This window comes from Tribolium castaneum, chromosome 8 (assembly GCF_031307605.1).
Source record: "Tribolium castaneum strain GA2 chromosome 8, icTriCast1.1, whole genome shotgun sequence".
Lineage (NCBI taxonomy): Eukaryota > Metazoa > Arthropoda > Insecta > Coleoptera > Tenebrionidae > Tribolium > Tribolium castaneum.
In genome coordinates this window covers 11791990-11816270 of record NC_087401.1, presented here as the reverse complement: position 1 = coordinate 11816270, position 24281 = coordinate 11791990, and the positions used below count along the sequence as shown (strand labels likewise).

Below are 24281 nucleotides of genomic sequence, written 5' to 3'. Positions count from 1 at the left end.
AATAAATTCGAATTTTGTTTCCTCTCCCAAAACGCCTCAAATATCTCTATTGTCGGAAATAATCTCTTAATTGAATAATTCCTCCACTACTCCCGTCCCGTGTAGATTGCTCTCAATGCCACTTTGACCTATCAAGTACACATGCACTCAACCACCAATTATCGCAAGAAACAGTCTGTGTTTACTGACCTACCAGCGAAAACAACACAAGCACAATCGTCAAAGCTCAAACATTGACAAAATCTCGAATTGGATTGAAAAAAAAAATCGTGCGGTGGTGTCATTCCGCCCCCGTCTCGGTGCAGATCCGCCACGAGACATCGTCCACTATCAAATGTTTGGCTTCTGCAGATAACACCACTGACCCCAAAATATGGTAAATAATTGGGAATTCTTTGTTCATCGTTGCCACAATTAACAATGGACGCGATACAAGTCACCAACGACGAGGTTGTCAAAGTGAGGAAATATTTTAAGGTGAAAGAGGACGATATTAAAAGGGATGTTAGAATAATAATCGAGTGGATACGGCAACAACAGCATTTACCGGATATCGACGGTAAGCTCGCAATTTTGTGGCAGGTTTTTTGCCAGTTTTGTGTTTGTAGATGAAAATTTCATCGAACGGTGTTTGTTGCGGAATAAGTTTCGAGTCGAGCAAACTAAGCAAAAACTAGACGGGTATTGTACGCTTAGAGGGGTGCATCTTAATATGTTCGAGGACTGGAAGTCCATTATACCCTCCAGAGAGTTGACGTAAGTCCAAATCCAATTTCCAATAAATCTAGTCGATTTTTTTGTCTAACAGCCGCCAGGTTGGCATTATTATGAATAGTAATTTTTTGTGTTAAGATTGGTGTATTTTTTTAACTGTCAAGTCAAATTCAGTTTCCAAATTTTTCAATTTAAAACACGTACAACAACACATTTAGTTATCTAAGTCCACCCTTAGACTAACGAATTAACGAATAACTCTAACGTCCAATTTTCAAAAATGTCAAATCTGGTGTTCAAAATGTCAAATACAGAATACAGAACTTTTAGGGTGATATAGTGTGGTCTTTATATGATTATATAAAAAAATGAACTATACCAACATCTAATCGTCACAAAATTGTCAATTTGTTTGACAAGTGTCCAAAAAATGTCAAATCATTTATCACAAGGCGCCAAATAGCATCCAAAGCCATAAAATTCAAAATAATAATTGCCATACGTTAACTTTAAAAAAAAATTATGCAAAATCTGTCAATTTAAACGAAAATGTCAATTATTGGTTTTGAAAATATGTCAAATATCTCAAAAGTTTGCTATACCTATTTTTTTTCCAGAAACAGAAATTTGCTAATGAAATTGTCACAAGTAATTAATTTGTATATTTCTTATAGCTTATTTTAGCCAATTTTAAGAGACTTAGCTCGAAAAATTTCCTAGAATCACGTCGAAAATGTCTTAAAAAATGCTAAAAATGTCATAATATAAAAATACCAGACAATTTTACGTATCAGTGTAATAGTTATTTTTGTATTTAAATGTAGAGCCAGTAACTCACTTATTTTAAAGTTTCTCGAATAATTTCAAGCAATTTTTTTTCTCAAAGAAGTAACAAAAACCTCTGTCAAATGTGTAAAATAGTCAAATAGTGTGTAGTAGTCAGAAATTAATATGATAAAAAAGTGAAATAAATATATTTTCAGTTGTTTTTATAGAAAGAATATTAATAAATAAGTCTAATTAGGTATCTTTGGTTTGGTATTTTTTAACAGTTATTTCATTCCATCTATTTAAAGTATGAGAAACTCAAAATATTGTCATATTTCTGTTCAAATAATTTTTAAAGGTTTGACATTATTGTTTCATAATAATCATAATAAAGGCCAAAAGTGTCAAATATTCAAAAAAACATCGAGCAATAAGGACGATTGTTATTTTGCTTAAATTTTGCTTTCAAAAAGTGCCAAGTTTTAGATTGTACTAAAGATGAACTCCAAATTAAAAATCCCTGATTGTTGTCTCTATTCATTACTTATTTTTGTAAGTGTGAAATATTCAAATTACTGCTAAATTTCTATTGAAATAATAAAAAAATTCGAAATAAATTATTCATTCTACTCAACATTTGACTTTATCGTTTTACAGTAAAGCCAAAAAGTGTCAAGTTACCTACTTAAAAAAACGAAAAGTAATAACGACATAGAATAACTAGATCAAAAACAAAAGTATTATTTTTATTATTTTGATAAAGTTGTGTAATTTGGGTCTATTTTTCCAGGGATTATTTAATTCTTTCTTCTTTGATATTCTGTTTAAAAATTTTAATTCCTCTAATTTTTCAAACTTCAATTAGGCCGTTACTTAAAAAAGCTAGAAAGCTTGTCCAATGATACGAATTGCTTCTTATTTTAAAAACTATCAAAAAAACAAAAACTGATTTTGAATAGTCATTAGATTTCTATAAGACGAAAACTTTCTTCTTTTAAACTGTATTAAAAAGAAACTCCAAATTAAAAATCCAAAAATCCCAAAATTACGAAATAAATACTAATGTCTCGTTTTATAGAAAAGTTAGTCACTTAATAGCATCAAAAATTTAAAAAATCTGACAGCTAATTGAACTAATAGTATTTTTTATGCTTTTATGGAAAATAAATATTTATTCCAAAAATAGTCAAATATTAGTTATAATCATTCAGAAAATGCCATGATGTCAAAAAATATTGAAACAAATTAATTTTAAATGGTGTCAAATGATTTTTCCAAAATCTGTCTTATTAGCTTCCACAAGGTGAGTCTGCTGAAGGTGTATTTTTACGGTATTGCTAATAATAATAATAATAATAATTCACACAGATTTTTTTTTACAATTTATTTATATTTATAGTTCTAAGGTCATTCTGAAACGATGCTTGCATGTTGTTTTGTGCAAGAATTACGTAAAAAAATTGTCGATATCCTAAAAAAACGTAGTGCACATTTATTTGCAATAAAATTCTAATTTGGGATCAATTTCACCTGTCCCAAGTAAATGACAATTTAATTCAAATTTGGTTAATTAGTAATTAATTAATTCTTAGTGTTAAATTAAATTTTGTTATTTACTTTGCGTAAATGAAAGTAAACGCTAATTTTAAATTTTATTTTAATACGTACATTTTTACATAATTTTTGCACAAAAGAATACTAAGGGTCGGTCTTAGTACGTTTTATTCTCAGGTAAGTTGTAATTTGTAATTAACTTAGTGTTTGTCAAGATAAAATAAATGGCAACGATTTAATTTAATTCTAAATTAGTCGGTGTTCTGAACTAAATTTTAGTTTCTCTTTATGTTAATCGATCTTTGGAGCCGTTTGTTTTAGAATGTTATTAGAAATAATAAAATTTATTTTTTCTACTTTGGTTTCACCAATTGTTTATTGTGAAACCGAAAGTAGTTTCACAAAGAGAACTTTTGTGGAACTCCTTTTAGTAAATTTTTAGGAGTTGTATTGGCAGTGCTGGGGTAGGTGTCATCAGTCATCACTGTAATCTAGTATGTGATCTGTCAACAGCGTCAAATCGTTTATTGATAAAGTCCGAATAATTAACAAAATTAAGAGGAAATAGTTTGAACAGTTAAAGTTAAACTAAACAAAAACAAACAAAAATATAAAGTAGAAAAAATAGTATACTACACTCCTTCGTCGTGCTCCAAAACCATTCGTGCCACAATAGAACGTCTTATAAAATTCGAATAATAATATACTATTTATTAATTTGAATTAAAATGAAATAAAATTAAAATTCTGAAAAAAATCAGATGCATTGAGAAAAAAAGTACTTATTATCGCACTGTGATTCCTGTGTGTTTATTTAAAAGATTCACCCTTTACAAAAAAATACAAATATTTATTATTTGGTGCTGAAAAAAATACACGCCAATTGTCAAATTTTAGCACAACCTTGCCCCTTCCGAAGCTGACCCCAAACCTGGAGCGCGTCATAGTGTGGAAGCTGCGTTCGTCCGACCCCAACGACTACGACATAATCAGCATTGTTAAATACAACCTTCTCCTATTCGAAGTGTTGATCCGGAACGACTACGCCGTGGGCGACCGCTTCGTCGCCGACTTCACCGGCCACACGGCCGCCACCATCGCCCGCAACAACCCCCTAATTATCTCAAAATTCTTATCACTCTACCAGGTTTGCACCCCTTTACCCACGCGTCTCAAAACTAACCCCAAACCCCACAGGGCGCCTATTCAGGCCGATTCGTCGGCTGCGATTTCATCAACGCTCCTCCTTTTATCAACCTTTTACTCTCAATACTGAAAAAATTACTTCCGTCTAAGTTGTATGGAAGGGTGAGTCCAGTCTTTCACTGGCACCGATTCACGTTAAATACATTTCCAGATCCGCATTCACAAGGATTTGAAATCGTTCCATAAAGTGGTGCCGAAAGAATGCCTGCCGAGAGATTACGGCGGTGATCTTGACACCGTGGAGAACTTAATCGGTGCGAAAAAATCCAACAATTTGGCCATTTATTACGATTTTTCTTCCAGTCAAGTGGGACAAAGTGTTCGAACACAACCAACCGATTTTCGAGAAAAACCTAAGAATGCTCTCCAACGAGAATCTCAGGCTGGGCACCAACAAGGACAACAGTGACATGTTCGGAGTCGCCGGAACGTTCAAAAAACTCAACCTCGACTGACTGTATATCTCACTAAATCAATCAACAAAGTGAAAATTTCGCGTTTTATTTCCACCTCTCCCGTAAAACTGTCCCAGCCGTGATAAAGATAATTTGATTATTTCATTTCTGAGCGATATAATCAGTTTAAATTATATTTAATGCATAAATTCTGTTAACAGCGCACTGTACAGTAATATTTAAGAGAAACTTTGGACTAACTCGATTTGGGTAGTTAATAAAGCTCAACTTTCGGTTAGTTTTCGATTATTTAATGTGCCCCGAATTAACAAAACCAAATGCATCAAGGAACGATTACATCACAGATAATTTGCTTAGCATTAATTCTCTGGTCTTGCCCAGTTGCGCAATTGTTTTTCCGCAAAACAAATTCATAAGTAAAATAATAAACGATTATTATCCATATTTACGACACGCATACGGTGCACATACACTTTTTTATTTGGTTAATTTTCTTCTAATCCATTCCGGTTTGTTTACCTTCGGCATCTCGAAGTAGGTAAAGTTCAAGCCTAAACAACAATTACTCAAGATTTAATCGCTCTAAACGTTAATATAGCCGTGGAAGGAATCTAAGACACCAGTCGTGTCCTAATCGTGTGCGATATTGTAATCAACTGATAATTCAACCTAAATCCACATAAACAATGTCATGATCCCAAACATACGCGAACCTAAAATGGAAAAATATTTCGTTTCGGAAAATGACAAAAGTGCAGTGCGGGCCCAGTTTGGAGTCTGTGACGAAACGGCTCGAAGAAAAGTGAAATCGCTGAAATTGTGGATAGAACAGTGTCCTCATTTACCACTGGAAAGTAAAGGCAAGTATCGTACGAATTGGGGTCAGGCGTGAGTTGTCTATTTCAGATGAAAACTTTTTGGAAATCATGTTACTAAGAGGGAAGTTTAAGGAAGACCGTGTCAGGAAAAATATCGAGAACTATTTCACTTATTTAAGCCGCTATCCGGAAATGTTCACCGGGTTTGCAAATTTGAGGCCGGTTGAAGAAGTCGGGTAACTAATTTTTTGTGTCAAACATTGTTTAATTATTTTTCAAGTGTTGCCGTTCTCTTGCCCGTCCCGACAGCAACATGGGAACGCATTGCAATCCTAAAACTGCAACCGGACAAAGTTGGGAAAGTTTTAGATGTTCATAGATGTCTAGCGATCGGTTTAGCCACTGCTATGATTGCCTTCAATTACGATTATACAGCGAGTGTTCGCCTCATTTTGGATTTTGAAAGTTTCACAATGAGACACATTTTGCAAGTCAATATCAACGATTTGTTTAAGGCGATTTCGATTCATGAAGTACGTCCGTAAAGTGTGAGAATCAACACAATTTTTCAAATTTCAAATTCCAGAATGTGCTAAAAATGCGAATTTCCGGAATCGAGATATTGAATGCCCCACATGTCATTAGTGTGATTCTTAATCTTGCGAAGATTTGTCTTAAACCGAAGTTAATTTCACGGGTTTGTTGTCCCGCATCTTGGGTTTGATTGTTTATAATGTTTGTTGTAGTTATCGGTGCACAACAATGTTGAATCATTGAGTAAAAGTATCTCCAAGAAGTATTTACCGGCTGATTATGGAGGCGAACAACCGAATATTCAAACATTGATTGGTATTACAATAAGTGTGATTATTTCCAGTCTAAGGTTACTTTCCAGCAATGTGCGAAAGCACCTTCTTGGACAAGAAAGACTTTTTCCAAAAAATCGAACGCTTGGCCGAACAAAACCAAACAAGAGGGGAGATTTTCGGAGTTCAAGGATCATTCAAATCGCTCAATTTGGACTAAGTTATTTTATTTATTTTCCGACGATTTTTTCAAATAAAATTCTAATCAATCTCCAGTTGTTTGAAAGTCCCATCGACCCCAAAAATATCATCAAACCTCGCCTTCCCCACCCTCAAATGCTCCCTAGCCACCTCCTCCACCACCAATTTCTCAAGCACCTCCAAATTGGTCTCAACCTCCTTATTCCAAGCATCGATCAACTCACTGAGCGGTGTTTTCAACTCGCCCCCGTATTCGGGCGGCAAATAGGCCTTGTTTATGTTTTTGTGAAGCGACTCGTAATTTTTATGCACTGTAAACTACAAACGAGTCAAAAAAACACAAATTATTTACCCACCCTTCTGAATATTTTATCAGTGACAAAGTTTCGCATCCCTTTGAAGAAATTCTCGACCATTGGGGGCACATTTATGTACTCAACCCCAGCCACTCGGGCGAAATAAGCACCCTGAAAATTTGGTCACCAAAAATTCCAAAAATTAAAATACTGACTGACAGCGTATGGTTTTGGGAATGTTGCCAACGAGATGGCGTACTGTCTGAACTGTTCGGGATCAAATCCTTCAAAGTCCTGGATAATCCTATGGGACACGTTAAAGTCGCATCTCAGGACCTTTGTACCGCCTTAGAATTCATAAAATTCATGTTTTTGTTCGCTTTTTGAGGTCAAGTTTGAATTGTGAAAACTTTTTGGAAATCATGTTACTAAGAGGGAAGTTTAAGGAAGACCGTGTCAGGAAAAATATCGAGAACTATTTCAGTTATTTAAGCCGCTATCCGGAAATGTTCACCGGGTTTGCAAATTTGAGGCCGGTTGAAGAAGTCGGGTAACTAATTTTTTGTGTCAAACATTATTTAATTATTTTTCAAGTGTTGCCGTTCTTTTGCCCGTCCCGACAACAACATGGGAACGCATCGCAATCCTAAAACTGCAACCGGACAAAGTTGGGAAAGTCTTAGATGTTCATAGATGTCTAGCGATCGGTTTAGCCACTGCTATGATTGCCTTCAACTACGATTATTCGGCGAGTGTTCGCCTCATTTTGGATTTTGAAAGTTTCACAATGAGTCACATTTTGCAAGTCAATATCAATGATTTGTTTAAGGCGATTTCGATTCATGAAGTACGTCTGTAAAGTGTGAAAATCAACACAATTTTTCAAATTTCAAATTCCAGAATGTGCTAAAAATGCGAATTTCGGGAATCGAGATTTTGAATGCCCCACATGTCATTAGTGTGATTCTGAATCTTGCGAAAATCTGTCTTAAACCGAAGTTAATTTCACGGGTTTGTTGTACCTCATCTTGGTTTTGATTGTTCAAAATGTTTGTTGTAGTTATCGGTGCACAACAATGTTGAATCGTTGTGTAAAAATATCTCCAAGAAGTATTTACCGGCTGATTATGGAGGCGAACAACCGAATATTCAAACATTGATTGGTATTACAATAAGTGTGATTATTTCCAGTCTAAGGTTACTTTCCAGCAATGTGCGAAAGCACCTTCTTGGACAAGAAAGAATTTTTCCAAAGAATCGAACGCTTGGCTGAACAAAACCAAACACGAGGGGAGATTTTCGGAGTTCAAGGATCATTCAAATCGCTCAATTTGGACTAAGTTATTTTATTTATTTCCGACGATTTTTTCAAATAAATTTTTAATCAATCTCCAGTTGTTTGAAGGTCCCATCGACCCCAAAAATATCATCAAACCTCGCCTTCCCCACCCTCAAATGCTCCCTCGCCACCTCCTCCACCACCAATTTCTCAAGCACCTCCAAATTGGTCTCAACCTCCTTATTCCAAGCATCGATCAACTCACTGAGCGGTGTTTTCAACTCGCCCCAGTATTCGGGCGGCAAATAGGCCTTGTTTATGTTTTTGTGAAGCGACTCGTAATTTTTATGTACTGTAAACTACAAACGAGTCAAAAAAACACAAATTATTTACCCACACTTCTGAATATTTTATCAGTGACAAAGTTGCGCATCCCTTTGAAGAAATTCTCGACCATTGGGGGCACATTTATGTACTCAACCTCAGCCACTCGGGCGAAATAAGCCCCCTGAAAATTTGGTCACCAAAAAATTTCAAAAATTAAAATACTGACTGACAGCGTATGGTTTTGGAAAAGTGGCCAACGAGATGGCGTACTGTCTGAACTCGGAATAAATCGCTTAAAGTCCTGGATAATCCTGTGGGACACGCTAAAGTCGCATCTCAGGACCTTTGTACCGCCTTAGAATCCATAAAATTCAGGTTTTTGTTCGCTTCTTGAGGTCAAGTTTGAATTGAGAAAACTTTTTTGAAATCAGTTACTAAGAGGGAAGTTTAAGGAAGACCGTGTCAGGAAAAATATCGAGAACTATTTTACTTATTTAAGCCGCTATCCGGAAATGTTCACCGGGTTTGCAAATTTGAGACCGGTTGAAGAAGTCGGGTAATTAATTTTTTGTGTGAAACATTATCTAATTATTTTTCAAGTGTTGCCGTTCTCTTGCCCGTCCCGACAACAACATGGGAACGCATCGCAATCTTAAAATTGCAACCGGACAAAGTTGGGAAAGTTTTAGATGTTCATAGATGTCTAGCGATCGGTTTAGCCACTGCTATGATTGCCTTCAACTACGATTATACTGCGAGTGTTCGCCTCATTTTGGATTTTGAAAGTTTCACAATGAGTCACATTTTGCAAGTCAATATCAATGATTTGTTTAAGGCGATTTCGATTCATGAAGTACGTTCGTAAAGTGTGAAAATCAACACAATTTTTCAAATTTCAAATTCCAGAATGTGCTAAAAATGCGAATTTCGGGAATTGAGATTTTGAATGCCCCACATGTCATTAGTGTGATTCTGAATCTTGCGAAAATCTGTCTTAAACCGAAGTTAATTTTACGGGTTTGTTGTCCCTCATCTTGGTTTTGATTGTTTGTAATGTTTGTTGTAGTTATCGGTGCACAACAATGTTGAATCGTTGTGTAAAAATATCTCGAAGAAGTATTTACCGGCTGATTATGGGGGCGAACAACCGAATATTCAAACACTGATTGGTATTACAATAAGTGTGATTATTTCCAGTCTAAGGTTACTTTCCAGCAATGTGCGAAAGCACCTTCTTGGACAAGAAAGACTTTTTCCAAAAAATCGAACGCTTGGCTGAACAAAACCAAACAAAAGGGGAGATTTTCGGAGTTCAAGGATCATTCAAATCGCTCAATTTGGACTAAGTTATTTTATTTATTTTCCGACGATTTTTTCGAATAAATTTTTAATCAATCTCCAGTTGTTTGAAGGTCCCATCGACCCCAAAAATATCATCAAACCTCGCCTTCCCCACCCTCAAATGCTCCCTCGCCACCTCCTCCACCACCAATTTCTCCAGCACCTCCAAATTGGTCTCAACCTCCTTATTCCAAGCATCGATCAACTCACTGAGGGGTGTTTTCAACTCGCCCCCGTATTCGGGCGGCAAATAGGCCTTGTTTATGTTTTTGTGAAGCGACTCGTAATTTTTATGCACTGTAAACTACAAACGAGTCAAAAAAACACAAATTATTTACCCACCCTTCTGAATATTTTATCAGTGACAAAGTTGCGCATCCCTTTGAAGAAATTCTCGACCATTGGGGGCACATTTATGTATTCAACCCCAGCCACTCGGGCGAAATAAGCCCCCTGAAAATTTGGTCACCAAAAGTTCCAAAAATTAAAATACTGACTGACAGCGTATGGTTTTGGGAAAGTGGCCAACGAGATGGCGTACTGTCTGAACTGTTCGGGATCAAATCCTTCAAAGTCCTGGATAATCCTGTGGGACACGCTAAAGTCGCATCTCAGGCCGTATTCGCTCACGACCAGTGATAATTTGAAAGATTTTTGAACCGCCTCCGAATCCATAAAATTCATGTTTTTGTTCGCTTTCATAATAATGATGCGTTCCAACTTATCCGTAAGTTTGGGTAACGGAATTATCATTCTTGGAAATAAATGTTTGAACAACACTAGGGAGGAAAATGGGACTTACGGTGCCGTTTCTTTGGGCAAAGCCGAGCGAATTTTGGCCATATCGTCGGCCTGGATCGCCTTCAAAGTGTAATACTTTTCAATCCGGTCCTTGGTCGCAGTCACACTGAACTTATTCTTCAGCAACAATTTCTCAATAAAATCGTCATCTTGCGTCCCTTGCGGGAAATGCGGGTTTTGCTTGATCCATTCCTTGATAATATCAACATCACGTTTTAAACTCGCGGGATTTATTTTGAAATGGTCGAGGATTTTTTTACGCGTTTCGGGATCGGTGGTGCAGTAAGTGTTATTGATGTTCATTTTGGTGTTAGTGTTTTGGGACGAAACGCACGAAATTTATAAACAGTGAAGAAAAGACGTGATGTGGGGCTTTCGAGGCGATTTTACGCGGTCACGTTTTATGCGAATGAGCGATGAGGAAAAGGTGCGATGGAAAAATAGGGCAATTTAATTGCGGGTTTATCGAACGATTTACGTACAATTAAGATTATTCGTTTGGGAAAATAGAGCAAGTCAGTAAAAACAGTTTATTTAATTTTTGACCCAATTATATTTGGACAAAATTTACGAAAATGATCGATTATTGATGAATAATACGCAGAATAATAGATTTCAATGCTCTGTCAATTCAATCTTTTAGCAATATGTGTAAGAGCATTCATCTAAATTTATCCTTAATATAAAATAACGTCAACGCTCGCCGGGGATATTCAATACTTTACTAGGTATGTAGAATAATGTGCCTTTGTACGCCATAAAGGCTTTTGTTAGAGAAGCTTTACTTGAATTTAAGCTGTAATATTATACGATGGGAGCGATAAGAAATCGATAAGGAGTCAAACTAAACCATCCCAATTTTTTTCCATTTATTTAAACACTTCAATCAATATCCAGCTTCGTAAAATTGCCATAAAACCCAAGAAAATCATCGTCGATTAAATTCTCCGGACGTAGGTTTTCGTCAACTTGTAAACCGTCCAAGTGATCGAAAAAACCCTTATAATCCCACATTTTTGCCTTCACTATTTCTACAACACGTAGCATAGAAACCAGTCAAACTTTGACAATTTTTGAACCGTTCAATTCTTTGGCGGATTTTTCCTCACCACCGTAATCACACGGGAGTATTTTCCTCGGCACGTGACTGTACAGGGAGTCCAAAGTTGGGTGGACAAAAATCCGACTGACAATTTTTGGGTTTAGTGCAACCCTTGCAACCGTCAAAAGATGGTCAATTATGGACGGACAGTTCACAAAATGAATGGATTTAACCGAAGCTGTCAGAGTTTTCTAAAACAGTTATACAAAAAGTGTCAAGTTTTGACACTGTCCAAAAAGTGTCAAGTTTTGACACTGTCCAAAAAGTGTCAAGTTTTGACACTTTGTCCAAAAAGTGTCAAGTTTTGACACTCACTTTGTAAATTTCGGACGCCCGTTTCACCATAGTTGGCGTGATTTTCGTCACGTGACTCAAACCATAGTTTTGAAAATCATAGATTAGAACATAACCACGGTTACAATCTTCGATCATTCCAACAATCGCTAGGTTAAAGTGCCAAAGAAATGTCAAAAGTGGGTTGAAACAAGCCAAGTCTTTGGTCATCAATTTATGTAGGGTCACCCTGTATAGATCGTCGGTCAGCTGTGGTAGCTTAATTACGTAACTAAAAGTCAAAAATTATCAAAACTGTGATCAAAAATTGTCAAACCTGTAGTCGGCGTTTTTTCTCAATTGGGTCGAATTGGGGTTAATGTCAATTTGCAACAGGTGCGGCATTTTCATTCTGAGGGTGTAGAAATTGTCAATTTTTGACTTCGCTTTGTCAAAATTGTATTTACTGAGTCGTAGGAACGATTCAAGCATCGAGTCACCTTTGAAAAATTTTTACTGTTGGTTATTATTGTCAAAAACTCACATGGCACGTCTGGTAAATGTGGTTGCTTTGAACACCACTCCTTAAGAGCGATGACGTCACATTTTGAGCTTTCGGCTGTTTTTCCAAAGTGGGCCAAAATTGCCAGTCTTTGTTCGTCGGTGATTTTTTCAAATAACTCGACCATTGTATTTAAAATTGTGCTAGTGGTTACGTTTTTATAATTGTATTTAAGTTTGTAGGTCAGGTTTTATTAATTCAAACATGAAAAAACACTCGTAATAAAAATGATGTTTTGACGCAATTCATGTACCTGATATTAAAAAAAGTGATGGAAAGCTTTACAACCGTTTCAGAATTAATCTTAATCGTGTCTGCAGGTTATAACAAGTTTGCTTTGATCCCAACTATGATTAATGTCTTTCAGAAAAAAGATTTATGATGTTTTTTGATCGGAAAATATGAGCGAAAAACTGTACAAAACTTTCCTTTTGTGAAACTAAATTAAATTAGTTAAAAATTTGAAACAAAGTCATTATTTACTTCGCTGACGTATTTCCTGCAATTATCTTGTACATGCACTTAACATTTATCGTACGGACTTTAACCCTGATGTTAATATTTAATTAAGCGATTTAATTCGAATTATCTGAAGACTTCGAAAATTCCTGTTTGTCTAAAATCGTTGAAAAATTTTTCACAAGTCGCAATGTTAACAATTCGGCTCGGAAGAAATTTAACGAGCGAGATTGCCTCCGGCTCCTGGGGGAAAACCGTAAAGAATAACGTGGCGATTTATAAAGAACTGCTAGAATTTCTGTTACAATGACGGAGAGTTCCATTAAAAATTAAACGCGATAAAACGCTTTAATTATAAAACGGAAAATTGTAAAAAATACGTGTGAGGGTGACGTTAAATCATTTCACGAAATAGAGTTCTGACGCGGAAATATTTATCAACAGATGAGCAAAAATCTATAAACAAATGGACCGATCGGCCTGACCTTTTTAATATTTATTATGAGGTCAAACAAATATGAATTTATATTATTCGGCCGCTGGAATTGCAGTTAATGTATTTCAACATTCAACATCCCAACCTGGAATTTCATTAATTATTTAGCTCTAAAAATAGAGCGTTTGGCACACAATTAATTAAATAGTGCAAAAACCGCGTCTAGACACCTAATTCCCTAACGCCCGTCGTAAAACAAAATTAAAAATAAGAAAAAACCGAGCAAAAAACCTCTTTACTAAAAGCTTCACTTATCCAAAACCTTATCCCTTAAAATTATTAAAATTTACTCGCTTGCTAATTTGATTTGTTGGTTTACTTTTGTTCTTAAACGCGTCACGACAAGAAGAATGTTCAAAATACCATCGGAGTCTTTGTTTTTGTTTCTTTAGCAATTAACGGAGCTCTAGGACGGATGCCAACAGTCAATTAACGGCCTTAAAAAAGCCCGGATCTCGTCAGCACACAAAAATAAACGGGAGACTCCGGAGTCCGAATTATTCCGTGGCAAATCACAATTTTTTATACAGGGTGTATCAAAAATATCGAAATGAATCAAATGATCCCGCTAAGTCAAACAGCACGTTCTAAAATTTTTTTGCCCCATACAGGGTGTCTCATTTTTACAGTGCAGCTTTTAACATATTTTTTTAAATGGCACCCCCTGTATATTTGTACATACCTAAATGTGTACTTTCTAGGCTTTATAAATCAGTTTAGTTTTTGCAATTTAGTTTAACCGTTCAGAAGTTATTTAATTTTTTCTACAATTTTGTGCGTCTGCAGGCACATAATTAAAAAATCGCAGTGTGCTTGGTTTTCGAGATATTGAGTTGGGATTTTGTCTGTGTGTCAACAACTATCGGGGGTATCTTTCAGACCGTCCATTTGCATTGTACCATTACCATGCTATGACACATTCATTTTGGTAAACTTTGAAGGACTATAACTTGATTTTTTCAAATAGCACTCTATGTATTTTATTATTGAGTATTATTCAGCATCTTTATTATTATTCTTATTCTTTATTCTTTATTCTTTATTATTATTATTTTTTTTTTTTATTCTTTATTCTTTATTCTTTATTCTTTATTCTTTATTCTTTATTCTTTATTCTTTATTCTTTATTCTTTATTCTTTATCCTTTATCCTTTATTCTTTATTCTTTATTCTTTATTCTTTATTCTTTATTCTTTATTCTTTGTTCTTTATTCTTTATTCTTTATTCTTTATTCTTTATCCTTTATTCTTTATTCTTTATTCTTTATTCTTTAATCTTTATTCTTTATTCTTTATTCTTTATTCTTTATTCTTTATTCTTTATTCTTTATTCTTTATTCTTTATTCTTTATTCTTTATTCTTTATTCTTTATTCTTTATTCTTTATTCTTTATTCTTTATTCTTTATTCTTTATTCTTTATTCTTTATTCTTTATTCTTTATTCTTTATTCTTTATTCTTTATTCTTTATTCTTTATTCTTTATTCTTTATTCTTTATTCTTTATTCTTTATTCTTATTATTTTTCACCTCTTATTTTTTTCCAAAAGTTGATTGTTTCGGAGATAACTCGGTTTTATTGCTCAAGAAAGCCGTCATTTTAAACAGTTTTGTAACTGCAAGTAATATGTTATTGCTGTTAATTTGTTATACTTCAGTTTTTTTATTTCTTTATTTCTCCATTGTAAATTTTTGTCATTTTTCTTTAATTATTTCTTATTTTATTAAAATTTATGTCTCGATGAGATTTGTAGGTATTTTCACAATAAAATCAAAACGTGACCTACTATAAATGCCATTTTGACATCAGTATGTCAGAATGTATTGTTTTTCATAGCACGCTACGTTAGTACCCACGAGATTTTGTGTGCATTTTTCATAAAAATCGAATTATCTCCTTAACAATCAATTTTTGAAAAAAAAATAAAGAAGTAAAAAACATGTAAAATGAGACGCTGAGTAATAATTAGTAATAAAATACAGGGTGTGCTATTTAAAAAAATCAAGTTATGGTCCTTCAAAATTTACCAAAATAAATGTGTCACACCGAGGTGACGCTACAATGCAAATATACTTGTCATCAAAAAATACCTCATACATTTGTTTACCTGCAGACAAGGTCCCAACTTGATAACCCAAAAACCAAGGGCACTGCGATTTTTTAATAGACGCACTAAGTTATAGAAAAAAATAATTAACTTCTGAACGGTTAAAGGAAATTGCAAAAACTAAACTGATTTATAAAGCCCAAAAAGTGCAAATTTTAATATGTATAAATATACAGGGGGTGCCATTTAAAAAAAAATAACTAAAAATGAAACGCCCTGTTTAGGGCAAAATAATTTTAGGACGTACACTTTGACAGTGTAGGAGCACGCCCATATCAATGATTCACCCTGTATAGTGGCGCTACATTTAAAATATTAAAAAGGTCCTAAAGGTTTAAAGTTTGAGGCGTTTCATTTTCGGAGACAGCTTGACAAGCTACAGTCCGCCCCTTCAGTTCCAGACTGAATTTTTTTCTAGTGTTGGGAACGTAATTATCTTCGGCCGTTGTAAATTATATTCGGTCCAATTGATTCGATGTCGAAAAAATCAAATTCTCTCACACAAAGCGTCATATTTTCCCAAACCTGTTTACTTTGAATTAAAGGAAACTGAATGCCCACCGTTGTAATTCCACGTGCCGGAATTCGCTTTGATCTTCTTTACATACAAAATAGACTAAACTTTATCCGAACCAATTTATTTTTCGTTAAGAGATCGACGCGAATATAATTTACGTTGTAATAAAGTTGGAAAGTCACTTATGGACGGTTTCAAGTCAAAACTTTATTATCCTTGAAGTGAGATTAATTCGGGGGAAAATAGTACATTTTGATTGATCAACACGGTGTGCTGTAATTATTGCAGAAGCTGCACATTCCTCACACCCTAAGCCACTCTGTCGTGTTTTTTCATCTCGTCTTTTCTCGATTTTTTCCACCGCAACTATTTGTATGCAAAGTAATGCGTCGCGGTAACTTCGTGATGTTTGCCGTATAGAAGGCGCTCTTCTCTCTTTAAATTTTCAAAGCACTCATGTACGAAACCAACTTACGTGTGTTGCGTTAAATTTTGAACGGATCGCGCGAATCTTACACATCATTAAAAAACCGAATTTAATAATAATAATAATAATAATAATAATGTTTTTTAATGCTTAAAGACTACACTGGTCATAACACAAGTCAATAAGAGGGCTTACCAAGAACATAAATGACATAAAATACAATCATCATACATAATATATATATATACAAAGTTAATACATAACATCACATTTAAAATCATTAAAATACTCATCATATGAGTAAAAAGCTTTTTTACAGAGGTATCTTTTTATAACCTTTTTAAATTTATTTGTCTTTAGCTTAGCAATATCATCAGGCAACGCATTAAAAAATTTTATTCCTAGGTTTCCGGTGCCGTTTTCGGAGCTTTTTAAGCGAACACTGTGTAGGCAAATTTTATCTCTGTGACGTGTACTATATTCGTGAATGTTACTATGTGATTTAAAATTCTCTATGTTAGATTTTATATAATTTAAACACTGATAAATATACATACAAGGAACAGTAAGTATATTAAAATTCCTGAAAACATATTTGCAGTCTTCTCTATATTTTAGACCTCCTACTATGCGGATAGCTCGACGTTGTAATCTGAAAATTGTAGAGATGGAAGCAGAATGACCCCATACTAATAGTCCATAACTGATGTGACACTGGCATAATGAATAAAATGCAGTTTTTAGAGTTTCAGAAGGAACTTGATCTTTTAAATTGCGAAGTGCAAAAATACCACTACAAAGTAATTTTGCAACCTTTTCTGAATGTGTATTAAACCTCAATGAGGAGTCAAGAAAGATTCCTAAGAATTTTGTAGATCCTTCCACAAAATCTATTTTTTTCTTTAATAAAAAAACCAATGTATTTGTTTTATTTTTGTTTAATGTTAATTTATTGGATTCGAACCAAGACAAAGCCTTTGACTGTGCATCATCTACGATTTTTAACGCTGTAGACAGATTTTCGTTTTTTTCCATTAGAGTTGTATCATCTGCAAAATGTATACTTTTATTTTCCATAAAGAAAAATCATTTATATAAATAATAAAAAGAAGTGGCCCAAGTACAGAGCCTTGGGGCACTCCTAATTCAACACGATTTTTGCCTGAGTCAATTCCTTTGTGTCTTACAAGCTGTGATCTGTTGCTTAAAAATGATGCTATCATTTTACAACTAATAGGTAGCAAGTTATAAAAATATAATTTTCGTAATAAAATGTGGTGATGAACGCAGTCAAAAGCCTTGGAGAGGTCAAGAAAAGTTCCTATACCATAGCTTTCTTCTTCCAAACAATCTGTCATATATTTTACAAATTTGGTAACTGCACTAATTGTATTTAGGCCCTGTCTAAATCCAAATTGACTGTCTGTGAATAGATTATTGACTTCAAAATGATGAACTAATTGCAAGTATAAGACTTTTTCAAGTACTTTGGAAAAAATTGGAAGTAAAGATATTGGTCTATAGTTATTAACAACGTTAACGTCCCCTTGTTTCAAGAGTGGTATTACCACAGCTATTTTTAGACAGTCTGGAAAAATAGAAGTAGTAATACAAAAATTAATTAAACGAGTTAAAGGAGACACTATAAGATCTTTAATATACTTAATAATACGAGTGTTTAAGTTATATATATATATCCATAGAGTTACTAGATTTCATGTTATTTATAATATCGCGAACTGTAGCGCAGGAAACCTCAGAGAATGCAAAATTTACTCTAGAATCTAAATCTGAACAATGAAACATCATTATATTTATGGGATCTATTGCTTTATCTGGTAGTCCCTTTGCCAGTTCTGAAGCAATAGAAGAAAAAAAGTCGTTAAAAGCGTCGCTACTAATGTTGCTGTCTTTACTATTCTCGTCAACATGTTTCCTTGACGCACAAGAATTATTTATAATATTCGGAAGTAAAATTACCGTTGGGGGCGCCACTGAGCTAGGTCGAAAACAGTAACCATAAATGGCGGGAAAATGTTTATTCGGATATTTTGAGCGTTGTACGAATTTTGGGGCTTCACAATTATTACATTGCCTATGCGGAATGATTATTGCATCTTTGATGCAAGAAACTTATGTTGACAAATGAGAGATGACGAGGAAAACACGAATAACGAATGACTGTTTGGTTCACTTTCTTTATTGGAAAATTATTACAAAGACATTGAAAAGCCTACCTTTTGGCATAATTTACGTTTAAATGTATCAGCAGTTGTTAATCTTTATTGTAGTTTTGTAGATTTACCGCAGCATTTCATGATTTTTCAGTGGAAAATTCTAACCTAAAATTCATAACACTTCACTAATTTATTGGTTTCTTGAGCCAAACTTTGTGTTTGCTGTGATCCATTACTTATAGTCTTTAATTAGACAACTGTTTGATAACACTTTGTAATCAAAATTTAAATATTTTTCACTTTTTATCCACTTTCAAGTTCCAACAATAAACACTTTATACCACGAAAAACTACAGAACCAAAGTCAACGCGAGTATTTACCACCACGTACTTTTAAAATAATTCTTTCTATTGTAAGTAATTAACACTATACACGCAAAATTGTTGAACAATTCATTAAATGTCAGTTAAATGTGGCATTACGAAAATTTCTTTACTGTTTTCGACATAGTTCAAAAGTCATCATCAGAGGGCGTCTAGTTAATTTTATTTCCGAATTCCAAGCTGCTTTGGATTTATTACTAGATTTATCAATATATTTTTTAGAATAGAATATCCGTTTTAATTAATTTGTTCTCTATATAGTTTACGAAGCTTATTCCTTTGGTCACTAAATTACGAAGTCGTTTAACGCGGAAAGCTCTTGTTCGTTTTTCACCTGCTCCGAGCCAAACAAAAGGAAAACGTGCCAATTTCCTAAGTATCCGCCCGAGGCACGACCGATGAAAACTGCGAAGGTGTCGCATAAACACGGATATTTCATTCCGATGTTTGCCGGGGGAAAATATTTGGAGAGGTCGCGGGTTAAATATTTAAATATTTGGTTAATGGCTGAGATTTTTCCGATGGAAGTGCGGTCGCAACAGCACAATAGAGTTACTAATCAGGGCGGCCACTACAAAGAGGGCCTACCAACTTTGCAGAGTTGTCCGACGGCCGCATTGTCCCGAGTGGCCGCGGTGAGAGCTTTCCGACCCTTATCCCTCTCTTTGCCCAACCTTATCAGCGTTCGCCTCCATTAAGGATATCTGTGAAGGAGAGGGCCTTCGAGGAGTCGAGATGATATGACGAAGAGGAGCTTTGGGAAAAGAGGATATTGCTTGAGACGCAAACAACGATGCATACAATTTTTTTTCTTCGCTCTTGAATCAAATTAACCGACCGATCTTGTTTGCGGACGAAAAGGAATTTTAATGAAACGAAAACAACTAGGCCGTGGGGATTGGGATATTATTTTCGATAGTTAATTGGAAATTTATTAGAAAAATGCGAAAAACAAAATAATAGACTTATCGCTGGTAATCGTTCGCTGTTCGCATCGCTATTCGCTTTGCTCGCTCAAGTATATTATTAGCAAAATCGGGATTTTTCTAAATTGAATCGATTTTAAAAAAATATCAGTGCAATCTCATCATCACAATAAGTTTTATTAATTTATATCCTGAGTTTTTTACAACTTTTCGTTCAGCATCATTTGGTTTGGAGTGTTAAGGAAGGAAGTCTTAAGGAAACTTTCAAGGAAACTATCAATGTAGTCAAAAATATTTTTTTAAATCGCAATTTATTAATAGGAGTTTGCAAGACTACATTTTTTGTCTTTGACCTGACCTGACCTAACCTTTTACACTGTAAAAAATAATGAGGTGTTTTACCTCTTCTAGATCGTAAAAAATAATCTTTAGACTGCATTATTTTAATCTATGTCGTAAACTTTAATTTAGGCACATTTTTTAAGTCAAGGAGGTCACATGAGCATTTGTGAATATACAGAGTGAGTTTAAAGTAACGCATAAAATTCGTAATTCTTTTATTTTTCAAAAATAAGAAAAATGCAAAAACAGGTAACTTAGCATTTTAATTGAGCTCAAATTTAAGGTAATTGGATCAATCATGGCGGCCAATATGGTGGCGGCATGACGTGACCATAGAATTTTCTAAATGGAATGGTACTATTTTTTGTATAATTACAAGCTCTACTAAAAGGCGTTTACAACTGAAATTTTTATAATAAATTACATGTTTTTGTTATTTTTCTAAAATAAAATAAAAATCCACAATCATAGTAATTAGTACAGTTATAAAGGCCTCTTAATATAGCATCTAATTATAAAAAAAATCATATCGTTCTATTTAAAAAATTCTGAGATGACGTCATGGCGCCGCCATATTAACCGCCATGACTAATCTAGTTACGTCAAATTGAGGTCAATTGAAATAATTAGTCGTTTGTTTTACAATTTTTTTTTATTTTTGAAAAATAAAAGAAATATTAAATTTATACGTCACTTACAAAATGATGATTTAAAAAAAATTTTTTACGTGTTTGGTTCATCCGTATTTAAAAGAAATAGAACAGTTGTAAAGGCCTATTATTAGGGCTTTTAACTATAAAAGAAAAATAATATCGTTCCATTTAAAAAATTCTGTGATGACGTCATGGCGCCGCCATATTGGCCGCCATGACTGATCTAGTTACGTTAAGTTTGAGGTCAATTGAAATGATAAGTTACCTGTTTTTGGATTTTTTTATTTTTGAAAAATAAAAGAAATATAAATTTTATACGTCATTTATAAAATGATGATTTCAAAAAAATTTTTTACGTGGTTAGTTCGTCAGTATTTAAAATAAATAGCACAGTTTTAAAGACCAATTAGTAGGGCTTTTAGCTATAAAAGAAAAATGATATCGTTCCATATAAAAAATTCTGTGATGATATCATGGCGCCGCCATATTGGCCGCCATGACTGATCTAGTTACGTCAAATTTGAACTAGATTAAAATGCCAAGTTACCTGTTTTTGAATTTTTTGTATTTTTTGATAAATAAAACAATTACGAATTTTATGTTTTACTTTAAAATCACTCTGTATATCATGAAAATACTTACTTAAAAGAATACGAAAAGGCAAACAACCCTAAACAATAAGTAATTATTTTTATTTGCATTGATCAATATATTTTAATACTCTTTTAACGACACTAAAAATTTTGTTAAAGTTACTATCAGTTAAGAAATATTCAACCCAAATTATTAACGTAAAGTAAAATTAGCGATTCATTTTGATAACTTATCTTTCGTATTCGGTGGTAATTTATTCGTTAAGCAAATAATTGCGAGTCATTGCATTCTATTTACTATAAGTTAGTTTGCTAAAAGTACCTATATTTTTATTGTAGAACCGCAAAATCTAATTACCACACAAAAATTCAGCATTTGCTATTAAATACTTTATATTTTTCATTATATATTTTCAGAATTTCTTTTAATCATTAAAGATTTAATTTTCAATGCTGATTTTTGTATGTGTCCCAAAATGATCTGCCTCGGAATATGGAAAAACAAGAAACCTAAAATTCGGACTCTGGTTATATTTTAGTTTTAATTTCTATGAAGCATTTCCGAAATTTTAATTTTTTTTTCATGGTTTATAGAGTAATGTTAAGTGAAAAAATTTTGCTTTGTTCGTAACATAACGATGTTAAATATAAAAAAATTTGTGGGCGGGCTAAAGTCGGTTTAGTATCTGATTTGTTCCTTGAATAATAATTTAACCAATGGAAATTATCACCGTCTGTTTATCTACTTCGCAAAAAATTGCAAGATGTTTGTCATTGGATAATAATCGGCTAATGCACTCCCAACTAATAATACACACGAATTACTGTGCGTATAAAAGTTACACAAAAAATAATGATTTAATAATTTGTAAATGTCTCAGATTTTTCTGATTTCTACGAATTTTTTTACTTTTCTGTTACACTGCGGTCTAACATTTAAAATTACATAATTAATTAAAAGATGGTTAAAAGTAACATGTCTTTGAAGAAGAAGAAACGAAAAGAAAAAATAAAGAAATAAAGTAGTAATGAAAAAAAGAACAAATTTATGAAAAAAACATTTAATTTTTTAGTGCCACTTTGGCTTTATGAAACGAAACATAAAAAAATAAAGGAAAGCTAAATAAATCACTTAAAACAAACCAAATAAATAATTAAAGTGGATAAAACTGAAAGTAGAAAAATAAAAAATTTAACTAAAAAAAGGGTGTTGTCATAGAATACCTAAACTGAAAAAGAAAAAGGAAAAGAAAAAATAGAATACCAAGAAACGAAGTAAAACAAGAAAAAAAAGGAAAGCTAAAAATTTAGTTAAAAAAAGTAGAATAAACTCATTAATTATTTTAATAGAAAAAAAGATAAAGCAACGATTCAACTATTTCGGAAAAAATGAGCCAATATTAAAATAAAAATGAGAGAATTCTAAGTTGTCAACAGTTACCGCTACTTGATGAGAAAAAGATAAAAACGGTGGAAATAATGAGAAGAAATAAAGATAAAAGAAGAAAATAAATCCTGTTAAACATTGAATGATAATTTATTCCACAATTGTAGTTTCCTTTTCCGTACGTTTTACCCATGTAGGTAAAATCAGTGGCGAAATTTCAGAATTTGTGTTAATTTGAGTTCGTTTAGTTTTATTTGATGAAAAACACAGTTCACCTCCGGATTTCGCCCTGAAACCGGCAAAAATAGACGAAATATTGGACCATAAAAAAGAAATAATACATCACTATTTCCCGATAAAAGTTTCTCATTTGTCGTAATTGTTCGCCATTCGCTTTTATAATGTTGATACCATCACGCTGTAATAAATTTATTAGTGATCTTGGAATTTTTTGCACTTAATTGACACACGAAAGATTGTTTGCTTATAATTTATTCGCTAATCGCTGTATCGATTTCTTAAAATAATGCCATTGCGCGAACAAAGTTTATTAGTTTTCCAACTTTATTATCGTTTTAAATTCCGTTAATTGCCTTCTCGGTACGTTTCCATTACACATCATTACCTCTTATTGTTCCAAAGTCTCATAAACACGGCGCTGTTTTTCCTTGTTGAATTTTTCGCGGAAATAGCACTTTTAATCTACCTTCGAGCTCGTTACCCAACTTTTAAATAACGAAAACACAAAAAATTCATCGCAACGATTTTTCTTAATTCTTTTTCAGAACACCTGTTCTACCCCTTATTACATTACGATGCAAATTAGAGTTAAAGTAGAAGTTAGACGATATTAGCATTTATAATTCGCTCTCGAAATTTTTATTATTATCGTCGTTATGAATATGCACGCTTTGAAAGGTGTTGCAAACTTTTGCGCCCCGAACGTAAAAAGCGAATCTCGCGATAATCGATGGTGCAACGACTCCATTATAAAGCGGAAATGGACTGGCTGGAAATTAGAATCGAAATTAAATCCTAAGAATAAGGTGATTTAGTTGGAATCGAATGCGAAAAAATAATCGAGTCTCGTCCCTCGGACGATTTATAACGCGCCCTTCTTGCCTGCGCGTCGTCATAAACAAAAGCTCTTCGATAATTAAATCCCCCGCCTTTCCTGAATTTTAGACAATAATGATCTTGTCTCTTCTTAACGTTTCAATTAATTTACAGACTAGGTCTGAAGTTGTCATGGGCTTCACGACCATTGTTGATTTTTTTCCGGCTTCCTTTCAGCACGCTTGTCGACTCCAAATAAATTAGACCGTGGGGAAAGTTGGGGCGACACGTCA

The 24281-nt window shown here is 33.7% G+C and overlaps 8 protein-coding genes and 1 long non-coding RNA gene across 11 annotated transcripts; 4 read left to right on the top strand and 5 right to left on the bottom strand.

The window, feature by feature from the left end:
- The first annotated feature begins 221 nt into the window (after positions 1-221).
- On the top strand, positions 222-4733 carry LOC659791 (alpha-tocopherol transfer protein-like). The gene is made up of 6 exons (XM_966065.4): positions 222-559; positions 609-756; positions 3934-4183; positions 4234-4344; positions 4394-4496; positions 4546-4733. The coding sequence occupies exons 1-6, from the start codon at positions 421-423 to the stop codon at positions 4695-4697; spliced, it is 903 nt and encodes a 300-aa protein (XP_971158.1). The 5' UTR covers positions 222-420; the 3' UTR covers positions 4698-4733.
- A 322-nt stretch (positions 4734-5055) lies between these two features.
- LOC659861 (uncharacterized) lies at positions 5056-6553 on the top strand. 2 transcript variants are annotated; one of them, XM_064358504.1, is made up of 7 exons: positions 5056-5196; positions 5257-5518; positions 5565-5712; positions 5757-6009; positions 6063-6173; positions 6223-6325; positions 6372-6553. In XM_064358504.1, the coding sequence occupies exons 2-7, from the start codon at positions 5350-5352 to the stop codon at positions 6500-6502; spliced, it is 915 nt and encodes a 304-aa protein (XP_064214574.1). In that variant the 5' UTR covers positions 5056-5196; positions 5257-5349; the 3' UTR covers positions 6503-6553. The 2 variants fall into 2 exon arrangements, with proteins under 2 accessions (XP_064214574.1, XP_015836608.1); XM_015981122.2 differs by having other exon boundaries at positions 5064-5518.
- LOC135266851 (uncharacterized) lies at positions 6544-7203 on the bottom strand. Its single transcript, XM_064358187.1, has 4 exons — positions 7190-7203; positions 6999-7107; positions 6840-6950; positions 6544-6801 (listed from the first exon to the last, which is right to left on the bottom strand). The coding sequence occupies exons 1-4, from the start codon at positions 7201-7203 to the stop codon at positions 6544-6546; spliced, it is 492 nt and encodes a 163-aa protein (XP_064214257.1).
- Positions 7194-8169, top strand: LOC135265265 (uncharacterized). Its single transcript, XM_064358505.1, has 5 exons — positions 7194-7329; positions 7374-7626; positions 7680-7790; positions 7840-7942; positions 7989-8169. The coding sequence occupies exons 1-5, from the start codon at positions 7202-7204 to the stop codon at positions 8117-8119; spliced, it is 726 nt and encodes a 241-aa protein (XP_064214575.1). The 5' UTR covers positions 7194-7201; the 3' UTR covers positions 8120-8169.
- Positions 8160-8664, bottom strand: LOC135266998 (uncharacterized). The gene is made up of 3 exons (XM_064358509.1): positions 8616-8664; positions 8456-8566; positions 8160-8417 (listed from the first exon to the last, which is right to left on the bottom strand). The coding sequence occupies exons 2-3, from the start codon at positions 8513-8515 to the stop codon at positions 8160-8162; spliced, it is 318 nt and encodes a 105-aa protein (XP_064214579.1). The 5' UTR covers positions 8516-8566; positions 8616-8664.
- A 55-nt stretch (positions 8665-8719) lies between these two features.
- On the top strand, positions 8720-9782 carry LOC135265237 (uncharacterized). 2 transcript variants are annotated; one of them, XM_064358506.1, is made up of 6 exons: positions 8728-8941; positions 8986-9074; positions 9198-9238; positions 9292-9402; positions 9452-9554; positions 9601-9782. In XM_064358506.1, the coding sequence occupies exons 1-6, from the start codon at positions 8898-8900 to the stop codon at positions 9729-9731; spliced, it is 519 nt and encodes a 172-aa protein (XP_064214576.1). In that variant the 5' UTR covers positions 8728-8897; the 3' UTR covers positions 9732-9782. The 2 variants fall into 2 exon arrangements, with proteins under 2 accessions (XP_015836609.1, XP_064214576.1); XM_015981123.2 differs by having other exon boundaries at positions 8720-8941; positions 8986-9238.
- On the bottom strand, positions 9740-10959 carry LOC660049 (uncharacterized). Its single transcript, XM_966311.4, has 4 exons — positions 10529-10959; positions 10228-10480; positions 10069-10179; positions 9740-10030 (listed from the first exon to the last, which is right to left on the bottom strand). The coding sequence occupies exons 1-4, from the start codon at positions 10828-10830 to the stop codon at positions 9773-9775; spliced, it is 924 nt and encodes a 307-aa protein (XP_971404.1). The 5' UTR covers positions 10831-10959; the 3' UTR covers positions 9740-9772.
- Positions 10960-11381: 422 nt separating this feature from the next.
- Positions 11382-12626, bottom strand: LOC660117 (retinol-binding protein pinta). Its single transcript, XM_966377.4, has 5 exons — positions 12447-12626; positions 12240-12402; positions 11945-12194; positions 11607-11820; positions 11382-11558 (listed from the first exon to the last, which is right to left on the bottom strand). The coding sequence occupies exons 1-5, from the start codon at positions 12589-12591 to the stop codon at positions 11410-11412; spliced, it is 921 nt and encodes a 306-aa protein (XP_971470.1). The 5' UTR covers positions 12592-12626; the 3' UTR covers positions 11382-11409.
- Positions 12627-23063: 10437 nt separating this feature from the next.
- On the bottom strand, positions 23064-23386 carry LOC135266872 (uncharacterized). The gene is made up of 2 exons (XR_010335074.1): positions 23274-23386; positions 23064-23221 (listed from the first exon to the last, which is right to left on the bottom strand). It is a non-coding gene; the product is annotated as an uncharacterized LOC135266872 (long non-coding RNA).
- Between the last annotated feature and the right edge of the window lie 895 nt (positions 23387-24281).

Coding starts and splice junctions, on each gene's coding strand:
- LOC135266998 (XM_064358509.1), bottom strand. CDS start 8,515: ATGGTCGAGAATTTCTTCAAAGGGATGCGCAACTTTGTCACTGATAAA. Junction 8,418..8,455: donor CTGATAAAATATTCAGAAGT/GTGGGTAAATAA, acceptor ACTCGTTTGTAG/TTTACAGTACATAAAAATTA.
- LOC135265265 (XM_064358505.1), top strand. CDS start 7,202: ATGTTACTAAGAGGGAAGTTTAAGGAAGACCGTGTCAGGAAAAATATC. Junction 7,627..7,679: donor AGGCGATTTCGATTCATGAA/GTACGTCTGTAA, acceptor TTCAAATTCCAG/AATGTGCTAAAAATGCGAAT. Junction 7,791..7,839: donor AACCGAAGTTAATTTCACGG/GTTTGTTGTACC, acceptor TGTTTGTTGTAG/TTATCGGTGCACAACAATGT.
- LOC660117 (XM_966377.4), bottom strand. CDS start 12,591: ATGGTCGAGTTATTTGAAAAAATCACCGACGAACAAAGACTGGCAATT. Junction 12,195..12,239: donor AGAAAAAACGCCGACTACAG/GTTTGACAATTT, acceptor TTTGACTTTTAG/TTACGTAATTAAGCTACCAC. Junction 11,821..11,944: donor GGGCGTCCGAAATTTACAAA/GTGAGTGTCAAA, acceptor TAACTGTTTTAG/AAAACTCTGACAGCTTCGGT.
- LOC659791 (XM_966065.4), top strand. CDS start 421: ATGGACGCGATACAAGTCACCAACGACGAGGTTGTCAAAGTGAGGAAA. Junction 757..3,933: donor ATACCCTCCAGAGAGTTGAC/GTAAGTCCAAAT, acceptor GTCAAATTTTAG/CACAACCTTGCCCCTTCCGA. Junction 4,345..4,393: donor CGTCTAAGTTGTATGGAAGG/GTGAGTCCAGTC, acceptor ATACATTTCCAG/ATCCGCATTCACAAGGATTT.
- LOC135265237 (XM_015981123.2), top strand. CDS start 8,898: ATGTTCACCGGGTTTGCAAATTTGAGACCGGTTGAAGAAGTCGG. Junction 9,239..9,291: donor AGGCGATTTCGATTCATGAA/GTACGTTCGTAA, acceptor TTCAAATTCCAG/AATGTGCTAAAAATGCGAAT. Junction 9,403..9,451: donor AACCGAAGTTAATTTTACGG/GTTTGTTGTCCC, acceptor TGTTTGTTGTAG/TTATCGGTGCACAACAATGT.
- LOC659861 (XM_064358504.1), top strand. CDS start 5,350: ATGATCCCAAACATACGCGAACCTAAAATGGAAAAATATTTCGTTTCG. Junction 5,519..5,564: donor TTTACCACTGGAAAGTAAAG/GCAAGTATCGTA, acceptor TGTCTATTTCAG/ATGAAAACTTTTTGGAAATC. Junction 6,174..6,222: donor AACCGAAGTTAATTTCACGG/GTTTGTTGTCCC, acceptor TGTTTGTTGTAG/TTATCGGTGCACAACAATGT.
- LOC135266851 (XM_064358187.1), bottom strand. Junction 6,951..6,998: donor CATTCCCAAAACCATACGCT/GTCAGTCAGTAT, acceptor CCAAATTTTCAG/GGTGCTTATTTCGCCCGAGT. Junction 6,802..6,839: donor CTGATAAAATATTCAGAAGG/GTGGGTAAATAA, acceptor ACTCGTTTGTAG/TTTACAGTGCATAAAAATTA.
- LOC660049 (XM_966311.4), bottom strand. CDS start 10,830: ATGAACATCAATAACACTTACTGCACCACCGATCCCGAAACGCGTAAA. Junction 10,180..10,227: donor CTTTCCCAAAACCATACGCT/GTCAGTCAGTAT, acceptor CCAAATTTTCAG/GGGGCTTATTTCGCCCGAGT. Junction 10,031..10,068: donor CTGATAAAATATTCAGAAGG/GTGGGTAAATAA, acceptor ACTCGTTTGTAG/TTTACAGTGCATAAAAATTA.